The following is a 13,320-nucleotide window of genomic DNA, read 5'->3' on the forward strand; positions in this document are numbered from 1 at the left end:
GATCTCTGTGTTCGTGTTTCCCATGGGCAAGAGACTTATTCTGAAGAGAAAAAAAGAGTTAAGGTTTCCTGAAACTGTCTATCACTGGAATGGGATGTTATGGGATATCTAGTGGTGCCACATAAATATTTTTCAAACTAGTCTCCAGGAAACTTACTCTAAATTCGTAGCTGGGGGTAGAGGGCTGTGAAAATACAATAAATGCAATGTGAGTTTATAACTTTTTATCAGGCATACTTTGTGATTTGTAACATTGGTGGCAGAGTTAGAAGGATGAAGGGAGAGAAAATGAAGATAAATCTTCTGTCAATAGAGCAACTTGGACAATAACCAGAGAGTAAGAAGGCCCTTTCATCAACCAAATGAGGTCTGGGCAGTAGAAGGATGTTTCCACCAAGGGAAGGGAGCCAGCTAGAACCTATCAAGGGAAAGAAGGCGCTTCAGGGAGCGGGGATTCAAGATTGCTGCTACTCTGCTAATGGAGGTTTAGAGAAACAAAGTACCTCAATTTCCAGTTTCTGTAGCCTCACTGAAATAAATATGGTACCTCCCTAAACTGCTGTGGAAATGGGGAGATGTAAGTTACCTCCTGTTTTTTTAAAAAATTTCAGTTTGCCTAAATACATCTGTTGTTAGCCAGAACCCGAAACAAAAATCAACTCTGCATAATTGAGAAACTTCCAACATGCAATGTATATATGTTTTTGTGTTCATATGTGTGTGAAGAAGTAGGCATCAGAACACAAGGACTTATTTTAAAGTAAATCTGGAGAACCGCTGAATTCACAAAGTACTCTAGTTTCCAAGAGTAAAAATTTTCAGGCCAGTAAGCAACATGTCCATCTTGGGTCATCTGAAACCACTTTCAAATGTGTTTTCTGAACATTAGACCTAAAGTTGCCGAACTGTAGTCTAAAAAATGCAATATATTTTGGGCAATCTATGAATAAAAGGGATTATGTGTGAAAAATTGTCACCAATGTCGTTTGGATGGTCATATAGAACGACCATATATTACAAAAACAGAAACTGGGGCAAAGTACAAATACCTATGCATATACATGATTCACATATGTATGTGTATGTATGATTTCTATATATTCTAAATATTTGCCTTAATGTTTTGTGAGTAGCTTTAAGGTTTTAGCTCTAGCTGAAATCTACAGATCAAAATATGTAAAAACAAATTAAAAGGAAAGCTATAGCATTTCAACTAAATCAATGTTTTAAAAATATAAATTTTTAAATTATAGCACTACATTCTAAATAGCTTGGCAGATATCAAAGAGAACCTTTTACATGGATAGAGAATAAGAAAACTTCACAAATACAATTCACCTTAGATAAAATTACAGCATAAGAATCAATATTTACTTTGGACTCAGGTAAGAGGAGAATTATCTGGTATATAAGGCATGACTGTAAATGTAAAATATCTTTTTTAAAAAATCTCCATTTCCCATAGAAAAGCTTAAGAAAGATATTAACAATTAATCTATTAACATGTGCATAGCTCTTAGAATTTTCAAAGCACTTTTACATCTATCATCTCACTTTGAAATTGCAACTAAGATAGCTTTCTACAAAACAGAAATGCAAACGGTGTCTAGGTGGGAGAAAAAGTTAAACATTAGAAGCAGATGAATTCACTCAATGAGTCAAAATATTTAATTCATTTGTTTGAATCAAAATACCTCTGACTGTCTGCCTTCTTGGGTAGAAAAAAGGGATAAGAATAATTTCCAAGTGTTAGCATCAGCAGTTCACAGTAAAAGGAAATAAAATCCCAAACTTTATCAGAAGAAAATCTACCCTATCCACAAATAGAACTTTCTACTTCTTCCCATAAACAGGCTCCTCTTCCTGACGGGCTCTAAATGAGTTCATCGAACCCAGGGAAGAGACCAGTTTAGGTAAACGAGCTTTGGGCAGAGCAGCTTGTTTTATCCTAACCACCCTCTTTCTGTTAATGGCACCACTCCTCTTTGTGTTACTGAGCTTTAAAGCCTTGGATTTATCTTTGATTTCCCCTTCCACTCCATCACCTGCCAAGGCCTACTGCTTCTAACTCTTTTGTTCTCTTACATTGAATCTCCTTTTTCTAATTCTGTATAACCTCCACTGGAGTTCTCACTTGAATGCCACTAACCCTCTAACAAGTTTCTACCCCCTAATCTACTCTAACACCTCTTCTAGTTAAAAATCCCCAAAGTTCTCTTTATAAACCTTCAGTGGGTATTCCCAAATACCAGATTCAGTGTAGACTCTGTGAATGGCATGTAATCTTCCAATGCCCTACTATCTTCCCAGCTGTATTTCTCTGAACATACCTCCAGATCCAAGTAAATTGCACTACTTGTTCATGTCTTCTACCTTTGTGCCCTCTTCCTAAGGATACCCTGCTTATCCTTCAGGGTCTTCCCTAGTGTCTCCCCCAACCATTCTTTTATTTATTTTTCTTTTTTTTTTTGAGATGGGCTCTCACTCTATCACTAGGCTGGAGTGCAGTGGCGTGATCTTGGCTCACGACAACCTCTGCCTCCTAGACTCAAAGGATCCTCTCACCTCAGCCTCCCAAGTAGATGGGACCACAGGCATGTGCCACCATGCTCAGTTGATTTTTCTGTATTTTTGGTACAGAAAAAAGGGGTTTTACCATGTTGCCCAGGTTGGTCTCCAACTCCTAGACTCATGCAATCAGGCCACCTCAGCCTCCCAAAGTGCTAGAATTACAGGCATGAGCCACCATGCCTGGCAAAGTATCCTCTTCTGACTCCCCTGTAACTTGACCTCTCATTCCTCTAAACCACATTACTAAAAGCTCACACCTTTTGATGGTTCTTACATTCTGCCTTATATGATGGCATTCTTTCCTTTCTCCCTAGTGGTAGATGGTGAGCCTCTTGAAGGCAGGGACAGTGCATTACATATTAGAGATACTCAATATCTGTTGAACTGTGAAGAAAATCATATTTGTACTTTATAGAAAAAAAGTGTGAAGGCAGGTGAAGTCATTCTTGGCTCAAGTCTTTAAAAAAGAAGTAGGCCTCCAGTTCACTCAAAATACTGTTACTCACCCTTTTAACAAGCAATCAACAGCCAATAAATTAGTCAGTGAATGTAATTCAAAGCTATCATATACAGAAGTGTGAGTCATGCCAGCAGCTGGGCAGTTCTCTCCTGCTTCTAGGGAAGAGAACATTCATCTACAAAGACTACAAAACAGTCACAAGAATGGACAAGCTAACCGCAGTGTCAGATGTCACAGCTGGACAAAAGGCCCAAGCTTGGTCTCTAAGCTTTGCAGGTGCCTCATTTCTATGACAGACAGAGGTGGGAGAACAAGGCTATTAGGGCCTGTGTTCTGAAGCAGCAAAAAGCCAGCCACACCAAACGAGCTTTTGAGGGGCTCCAAGCACATTCCCCATGAGGGCAGAGGATGAGGAAGGGTGCATTCTCATGTGTACAATATGGATGTACAGTATGTTTTCAATATGTTGCCAGTAAAAGTAGAAAAGTGCTAATATGCATATTAGGTAATATACAACACTCAGGGGACTTTTATTCATGGTTGGTTTTTATTTTAGAGAAAAATTCCGAAGATTGTTCACATTCTAAATTATAAATAATTTTGCTTAGAAAATTATTTGTTATACTCTACATTGAATTGTAAGTGTTCAACAAAGGAATGAAGTCTATCTCATTTTTTCTAATGTGGGAGAAAGAATTCAGTTTAAAAAATAATTTGGATTCAGTTAAAAAATTTTCTGGGATTTATTATATTTGGGCATTTTGAAATATTAAAAAATGACTTTTATCACTAGTATAGGATTTCAAAGAGAGGCTTAGGAATATTTACTAAAATAGATTTGGGCCTTTGAATTTAATTGGAGACACAATATTTACAGAAATAATACACAAAAACATGCAAAGTCCTACTTCTAGGCACTGCTCCAGTGGTGCCAGAGGAAAGAACACAGGAAACAAGTGGCTATGCAAGGCATGGAAGAAGGAAAGAAAAGAGACAGGACGGAAACCGCGGAGTGCAAGGAGGACTCTGAGCTGCGAGGTTCCCATGGAAATCAGTGTGGCTGAAATATTCAAAGGAGATGAAGGCTTTGGCATCCTGGAAGGTACTAGCAGAAGTAAGAATATGTAGATAAGGCAATGTGTGACATTTATGTTTTCCAAAAATCAACAGAGCCTATCAAAGTTAAATAGCAAATGAAAACATTCAAATGTTGACAACAAGGTAATGAAGAAAATACCATAGCAGTAAAAACAGCTAATACTACTTAGGTTTCTAACCAACAGGCTAATAAAAGACTTTTTGTAGTCAATTATGTCATTCAATTCTAATCCGAACCCTGAGAGACTGGTATTGTTAGATCTGTTTGAAAGTTTAGGCAACTGAGGGTCAGAGAGAATAAATAACTGGTCAAAGATCTTACATCTACTGATGGCATCAAGGTTTGAACCCTGTCTGATTTCATTCATACATTCATTATCGACAGATATTTACCAACCGGGTACTACTGAGTTCCTACTTGTCAGTTACTAGGTATACAAACGGGCATAGTTTTTGCTCTTAGGAACTTAACATCTAAAGAGAAAGAGAGCCAATAAATAACTTAATAAACCAATATCTAATTACAAAATTTGATAGATACTATGAATAAAATGGTTAGAGAGAAGTAACAGAGAATCAAGTGGGGCCTTAGCAAATTAGATAGCATGGTTAGAGAAGTGCACGTGAGGCCTAAAGGATGGGAAGGAGCCAGCCAGTCAAGGGACGAAGGGAACAAGCATTTGTGGAGGAGGGAAGGGCATAAGCAGAGGACGTGAGACAGGCCAGCACAGCTGGACTAGGTGGACAAGAAGTACAGTAGGTCTGCAAGGTAGGTAAGGGCCACAGCAATGGGGGATCCTGCATGTTAGGAGTTTGGGTTTTAAGAGCAATGGGAAGGCACAGAATGGTTTTAAGATTGGAGTTTCTAAAAGACCACATTGATTTATCTGTCTGAATAACAGGCAGTAAAAGGCAAGAGCAGAAATGGAAAGTCCAGTAAGGAGACTTCTGCAGGATTCCAGGAGACAATGGTTGCATGGCCTCAGTTGGAGGCAGAGGAAAGGAAAGAAGCAGACCTCGGAAGTGATCTGGGCCACATTTTGGTGATAGAAACAAGAGGCCTTGCTGATGGACTGGATGTGAGGGGTGAAGGGGAGGGAGGCATAGAGGATGTCTCTAAATCCTGTGCACTGCTTTAAGCCTTGTACATCATTTAATTTCCTTAACGTATTTCTTATATTAAAAAGTTACCTATATTTATATTGGTGTTTTAAGTGACATATTTTTAAATAAACAGCTCATGTGCTAAAATCTGTTTCCACACTGCTAAACTCACCGTCTGATTGTAACATCTGCACTGAGGTACACTACCAAGAGAGAGATGTGCCTCAGGTGTGCAGTAATGGAAACGAAGGGGCTTTCACACCAAATCACCTAGGGGTGACTCACAGTTTTGCCATTCTTCTGGGTAAATGCAAAGAAGTCACAACTCTGAGCCTCAGATGACTTGACTTTATACATATGGCTAAGAACTCTCTCACAGTTTGGTTATGAGAATAGGGTAACTTATACTAAGTCCTGGCCTGCAGCAGAATGTCAATAAATGTTAGACTCTCTTCCCTTCTCCCCCCATTACAGTGATGAGAATGCCACCAGTCATTTCTCAAAGCACCTCTGTAACAGAGATGAGAGATCTGAGTGCTACATTGAAGATAACTGAGACACACTTTAGATGAGGGACTGCAGATCCTGTTAGGGGTCCTAAAGGGTCCTCACATGGCTGCTCTAACTCTTTAGCAACCATCCTCATCTCCTAAGATTGCCAGATAAAACACAGGACACCCAGTTAAATTGGGTTTCAGGTAGCCAGGCGTGGTAGCTCACGCCTGTAATCCCAGCACTTTGGGAGTCCAAGGCGGGCAGATCACGAGGTCAGGAGTTCCAGACCAGCCTGACCAACATGGTGAAACCCTGTTTCTACTAAAAATACAAAAATTAGCCAGGGGTGATGGCATGCGCCTGTAATCCCAGCTACTCAGGAGGCTGAGGCAGGAGAACTGCTTGAACCCGGGAGGCGGAGGTTGCAGTGAGCAAAAATCATGCCACTGCACTGCAGCCTGGGCAACAGACTGAGACTCTGTCTCGAAAAAAAAAATTGGATTTCAGGGAAATCCAATTTCAAAAAAATTTTAAGTATATCCCATGCAATATTTGGAACATACACTAAATTTTTTCACCATTTATCTGAAATTCAAATTTAATTGGGCATCTTGTATTTTTATTTGCTAAATCTGGCAATGCTATCTGTGACTAGGCAAGTCTCTACTGGGAATAAGTTACTCCAAGATTCTTCCTTCACAGCCCTGTGAAATGCTCTGACTCTTCTCTGTCTAAGAGGTTGTATCTCTCACCATGACAGTGCTGCACTTCCACTCCTATTCTTCATAGTTCACTCATCTCTTCTCACTTTTACCAGTAAATGTACAGGAATTCTCAAAATCTACTGAATGGCATTATATTGGACACAGGACTTTACTTAGTGGTCATAAAGAATGCTGGTGAATAGGTGTATGTGTATGTGTGTGTGAGTGTGTGTGTGTGTGTGTACACACACACCTGTAGGTAAATAGGTATGGGGGTGTGAGCACCTGCTGTATTAACCTTTTTAAAATGAAGATTATGCTAACAATACATTATCAGGAATACATGTTGAATGTTTTCTAGTAGCAGTAAATTAAATTTGCAACTACATTAATGAAAGCTATGTAGATCCTTCAGTGGTAGAACCAGTTATTGAATAAACTGAAAGAGAAAAGCTTTGAGTTCATTCAATAATCACTATCCATCAAAAGTTAAGAGCTGAAAATCTTTCATTTTAAAATCATACTACGTGAAAAGAATTGGAAATCCTAGGCCACAGTTTTATCTATCTGAGTGTTCCTTTTGCATATAGTCAAGTGTTTCGACGCCCAGTTTCAGTAGTGAGGAAAAAAATAAAGGAAACATAAATCTAGTTAATTATGTGAGACATCCAGAGCACTGTTACTGTTTGCTATTGTTCCACAACAAGATAAGGCACTTGCTCCAGAATGAAAATCAACACATCAAGGAAGTTTTGCTATTAAAAAACTGTCAGTAGAACTAAACAACGTATTTAATAGCGTAATTGACTTACATCTTGGTGCAAGCTCATTTTCTCACTGTGGACTGGTAACAAAAAATTCATAGACCAGTGCCAGTCTGGGGACCATATTTTGAATAGCACTGATGTAAAGGACCCCAGAATTTTATAAGGTCTGCCTTCAATACGATGGCATAAACGGAGGGGTCGCCTCCTTCTGGCCATTTTGCTGTTCAAAGATCCTCTTATTTCCTTGAAATAAAGGCATCAATAATTTCTCTATTCTAACAATCTAACTAAACCTAAAAACCTATCAAAACAATAGTTGCCCAAATTTTAGAAAGAAGAGGATGTGTGCTTACTCTTCTTGGCGTAAGTCATTGACGCTGCGGTCCAGTGAGATCATGTCACTTGCCACCATGTTAAATCCAAACTCTTTAATGCTGGCTTGAACTGCATGTTTGAATTCTGGTCCCAAAACCAATGGCTTGGCTTTCTCTCCAGGGCCACCAACCACTCCAGGAGGCTCAGGTTCTTTGGGTTCAAAGTTACCAAGGATCCCTGGGCGAAGCACAGGATCACGGTAGGTGAATGTCTGAGGCTTAAATGTGAGATACTGCCTCTGCATGATATCTTTCTGGGAATCTCCTCCAGCATGGTGCTCTTGTTCATTTTTGGCCTTGTTTTTTCTTCTAATAGACTCTAAGTCCACTTCTACTCCTTCAACATGAGGCCATGGTACCACAGGTTTGAATCTGTCCTCCCCAGGAGCTAGTCCATTGCCTCCTCGGTTGGGCATGGGGTCATTGACATCTCTGTCTTCCTATACAAAAGGGAGGGGACATACAATGAGAACATGAAGGCAAACCACCACAGTAGAGTTCATGAGACCAATTTTCAGGTTTAAAAAATGGTGAGGCAACAATAAAACAGTTCAGGATGTAGAATACAAACGTGCAGTTTTCAGGACTTCCCATCAGAAGATATCTTTCAGGGTAGAGAGGAAATACCAAGAAATAGGCTATTTCTTCACCTTACTGTTGCAAAATTAATGAAGGTATGCATTTTTACTTCTGCCTTTGCAAACCTACCTCTCTATCAAAGACCTCTTCATAAAGCATATTTTTAAGGGTTAGAGCAAAGAAGTTCTAGAATCTTTGATTAAAACAGATGCTTAATAGGTCATGTTTGTACAGTATGTGGTTTTCCCAGTTGTCCCATGTGTGATAAATATAACCTTTTGTCGGTAGCACAACCATATGGTGGCAGTGGTATTAGATGTATGTCACTGTCAGCAGGCTGGCTCAGTGCCCCAAATGGCAGAGGAACAAAACGGGGATATGCAGAGTCCAAATTTGGTATTTTTCACTCACTGAGAGTTTATCTGAATTCAGAAGTATAAAAAAAGCTAATATCTGTAACTTAGTCAGCTTGGACTTTTAAACCAGTTCCCTATACCTAGTCTGCCCATTTTAGAAGCAGCATGGGTCAAAACATTCTTTGTACAAGGATATTCATTCCTAGTAAAGGGTGCCTCTCTTTTCTGTTTGGATTGTCTTCATCACCTATGCACATCTTCCCCTCAGATATCCTCAGTACTTTTGCTTCTGAGGTATTTTACGTTAGGTTTTTTCCTAAGCCAGTACAATTCTCTGCACAAGGCACTGTTTCTCAACATCGGCATCACCTTGATGGCTTTAAAAAATGCCAATGTCTGTGTCTTACCCTCAGACATTGTGATTTAATTGGTCTAAGTATTTTGATTTTTAAAAGCACCCCTGGTGACTTTAATATACATCTCAGCCTGAGAATCACTGGCTTAATGGGAGGGCTGCTTGTTATAATTAGACAAGAGGATTACAGAGGACACAGCTAGGGAAGAGGCAAGGTGCACACAGAAAAACTGCAAAATAGGCTGATGGGCCTGCGACTTCCTTCTACACTAAGACTGTGCGATTCCCCAACAGATTAGCCGTAGCATTAGCACCACCCGACCAAAATCTTTCTATAGGGTTAGAGCTACCTTGAAAAGTAAAGTTTAACAGTTTGTCTTAAAAAATATAAAAGTAAGGCTCTAAGTATGATGTGGATGTGTAGGCTGCTCTCTATTAGTAGTTTATTTAGAGGCAAAAATCTTTATAGAAAGTCAGTTATTTCAGATGTGAAGTTAGTAGGTAAGGGCTGGCTAAGAATTGACTTTCAAGAGTTCAAAAATAAATTTTTTTAAATTTTCCATTTGTTTAGGTAATATAGACATATGATACAAAATTCAAAATATCCAAAAGGGCATGTAATGAAAAGCAAGCTTTCCTGCTTTTCCTTCTGCAGAGGCAATTACAGCTATCAACTTCTTGTGAATTTTTCTAGAGATGTGATATGCAGGTATAAACATACATGTGTATACACAACAAGATTATTTTTTTAAAGACGGGGCATAGATTTTAACTAACTCATTAAAAAAGGAACCTGTAAGATGTTACAACTGGTTCAAAGATAAATCCAAAGGACAAACATAAACATCAAGAACATGGCAAAGAATTTAAACATAGATACAGATCTGGTTAAATTGGTCACTCTGCATAAGGCAATAATCAATTGCATTCCACAAGAATAACGTCCATTTCAATGGACAAGAGTCCTTTGCATCACTCTCAGTTTTCTGTAATTTACAGGACTGCAAAATAGGAAAGGGTGAGATAAGCTGGAAAGTTGAGTTAGACAGTCATCTTCGGGACCATTTCAAAGTTTTTCACAAGTTCCCCCTGAAATAGAAAAGGCAACACAGCCTGATTGTATAAATGTGATGCCTTTCCTCAGGCATGTGTGGTTCAGGGTTGAGAAAGCTTCTGGATCAGCCTTCTGATTGTCACACCTCATGGACTTAGCTTGAGCCTAACCTGTGAGCCCTACTAAGGATCAGAGTAAGTGAGTAGAAGGCTGTTTTGCTGGAAATCATATTCAGGAAGGACTGAAGATTCTCTTGGGAATTAACTAGTTCTAAGAAATGTATAAGGTAAGCATGACTGTAACAGAGAAGGGGTGATTCTGACGATGGAAAACGTGTTTGTTTCTCCAATTTATCTCCTGGCTCTTTCCAAAATTATACTTACTTATGTTAGTATCGTAAGTAAATTAATATAGAGATATCATTATAAAATGTGTAACAAACTGGTCCCAAGTTGTTGATGCTGAAACAAGTAAAACACAAAAAGGAAAAAGATATTGTCCTCCACTTCAATTTTTCATATCACAGTCTCAAGTGAATTGGTAAACAGGGAAGTAAGAAAACTTTATTAAATACAGAAGAGTAGTTTGAACAGCTCATACAATACCAGCATCCATAGCCATAGCATCCACTAAATTACCTAATGTTCCATGGAGAGGAAACTGTATATTAGCAGAATATAGAATATGACAGTACAGGAAATCAAATTGTGAAATACACACTATAGTTTAGGTTGCCCTATGCTAATACCAAAATTGCCAATTTAAATATTTTTCAAATTCACCCGTTTCAACAAGAGAAATTTTAATGGATTCAAAAATCCATGTTTGTTTTCCTCTAAAAGTTGTTTTGGTCTTTTTTTTTTTTTTTTTTTTTGACTTAATGGTTCTTTGTCTAATCTTAAACTGTTGGTGTTCTTTAGGATTCTGTTATTAGCCTATTTGTCATTCCATCCTTATTCTGGGTTATTTCATTCTCTTCCAAGCTCAGTGACCGGTTTTACAGTGAGTATTGCAGCATCCATTTTGCCAGCCCATATCACCTTTCTAATCTCTAAACCTCACAAGCAACTGCTTCCTGAATATTGCTATTCATATCTCTCTAACTTTAACATAGCAAAAATTGAACCTGTCATTCACCTCACATCACAAGCCTGTTTCACTTACTGTCTTCTTTACTTCAGGGATTGAAACCACCTTTCACTCAACTGATGAAATCCAAAACCTGCAATTCATCCTCAACTTCTTATTCTCTTTTATCTATCCTTCTGACATCCAATTAATTGTAAATTCCTGTCAATTCTATCACCTGTGTAGAGTCTCAATCTGGCTACTTCTTTCTATCATCCTCACTGCCACTGCCTTAATTTAGGTACCCTCACCTCCAAACAAGATTACAGTAGGAATAACAGTGATGATGGTAAACACTGTGCCCTAAGAGCTTCACATATATTAACTTATTCAATCCCATGAGTTAGGTACTATGATTGCCATGTCTATTTTACAGACAGGATGCCTGACAGGGAAGTTACCCAAAATTAGTATCAGTATGTAGTAGAGTCAACATTTCAATCCAAATTATCTGGCTCAAGATTCCATACTCTTAATCATTATGACCTAGTGCTTCTCACTCTGATACATGCACTTCCTACACAGCAGCCATAGGGACTTTTCTAAAATTCATATATAAATATGTTTCTCTCCCTACTTACAATATTCCAGCAGTAGCCCCCTGCCCTCTGGAGAATATGCACTCCTCAAGAGGGATAGCAAGGCTTTTCTGGCTCTAGACTGCATTTATGAAATGTCTCCATCACTACCCATGAGACAGGAGTCAGCTAACTTTTTCTTCATAGAGTTAAGTAGTAAATATGTTTGGCTTTGCAGACCACAGGGTCTCTGTGGTAATTATTCAAGTCTGCCTCTGTAGTGCAAGAGCAGCCACAGACAACATGTAAAGGAATGTGTATGGCTGTGTTCCAGTAACCCTGTATTTACAAAGACAAGTGTTGGGTTCGATTTGGCCTTCCAGTCCCTGCACTAGACTGTAAGTTCTGTGAAAGTGTGGAGGTTTTGTCCATCGTACGCATCACTGCATGCCCAGCACTTATACTGGCACATAATTCCTCAATAAATACTCACAAAATATATGAATGAATCCTAAAATTTCTGCTTTGGTGGCAAGACAGAGTCTGAAAAGAAAAGGGGAGATAAAAAATGGAAAATATAAAATGGGAGAGCCAGGCTTAGATCAGAAAGATCCTTACAGGCAATACCTTATGAATTTACCAAGAACATAGCTCTATATTCCCTACACAGCACTGTACTTTTCATAATGCTATATAATAGCACCAGAAAAACTGAATTTGCTTACTTCTCAAAGGCTGCATGTTATTAAATCTGAAGGCAAAACCAAATATAAGAATCGTCTGTCTAACCCCAAGTCAACTAAGAATATTCACATCAAATCTTAATATTATATGATTCAAACAATGGCTACAAAGTGGGGTAATAGTTAACTTCCCAGAGGAGAAAAACTACATACTCCCCCTTTCTGAGAGTGAATGAGAATCAGTAGATGCCTCTGTGACTCACTGGTACTATGGTACCTTCGTAAACACCAGCTGATCCACTCTACAGCCCAAACCAATGAATCACTGTTGAATAGAAATGGAAAAGAGGATGAGTAGATAATTTTCCAAGATCAATATGTTCATAAAGGTGGAAATGGACTGAATAATACAGTCACTTATCACCAGATGGCAAAATGGATTACCAGAAATAAAGTCAGGCTAGTCACTACCCACAACTTACAAAGTGCCCCTTCTTATCCCCAAATCCTACTTATATGTAATATTTTTGCAAGATGGTCATGCCTTGGCAGAGACCCACAGGGATTTAGAAAAAATGGTCTTTAGAGCAAATGACAATTACATAGGCTTGTTTGGATTTGAAATCACAGGCGAAGCCTAGGAAACTAAGCTTTTAAACATGAGCTCATGTAGTCACACGGTCTCTTGAGAAAAGACAACTTAGATTTAGGAAAGGGTCACTGCTTAAACAACATGCACACTATTTGGTTATTATTCCTCATAAGCCACAGAATTTAAAGGCCTAACAAGTCAAACTTCATTCTGTGATTTTAACTCTCTTGATCAAAAACACCTTTCATCAGAAAAATCCTATCAGCATCCTTTCTCTGGCTGCACTTACCTAAAAGGAGCAGAAGGAATGGGCACAGAAAGCACAGAGGGAGGTGGTAAAAATAAACAAGCTCAGAAATTCAAAGGGAACAAGGCGTGCTAGTAGGCTGCGGCTCCCCAGACTCTCACCAACACGTGGCAGGATGTGGGTGGGAATGTGGGGTGCACCAGCCTCAGTATCCATCTTTCTCTCTGCTTAGTTA

At 38.8% G+C, this 13,320-nt stretch overlaps 1 protein-coding gene across 2 annotated transcripts in view; it reads right to left on the reverse strand.

Moving 5' to 3' along the window:
• The window catches only part of GALNT7 (polypeptide N-acetylgalactosaminyltransferase 7), a 153,568-nt gene that overhangs the window by 64,068 nt on the left and 76,180 nt on the right, over positions 1–13,320 (reverse strand). For both annotated transcript variants that reach the window (XM_012454671.3, XM_012454672.3), the window contains exon 2: positions 7,553–8,013. In XM_012454671.3, coding sequence (XP_012310094.1) covers positions 7,553–8,013 — 461 coding nt within the window. The remainder of the gene's footprint in view (positions 1–7,552; positions 8,014–13,320) is intronic.

The sequence above is a fragment of the Aotus nancymaae genome, unplaced genomic scaffold (assembly GCF_030222135.1).
Source record: "Aotus nancymaae isolate 86718 unplaced genomic scaffold, 86718_ANA_hifiasm-v0.15.2.pri h1tg000115l, whole genome shotgun sequence".
Classification (NCBI taxonomy): domain Eukaryota; kingdom Metazoa; phylum Chordata; class Mammalia; order Primates; family Aotidae; genus Aotus; species Aotus nancymaae.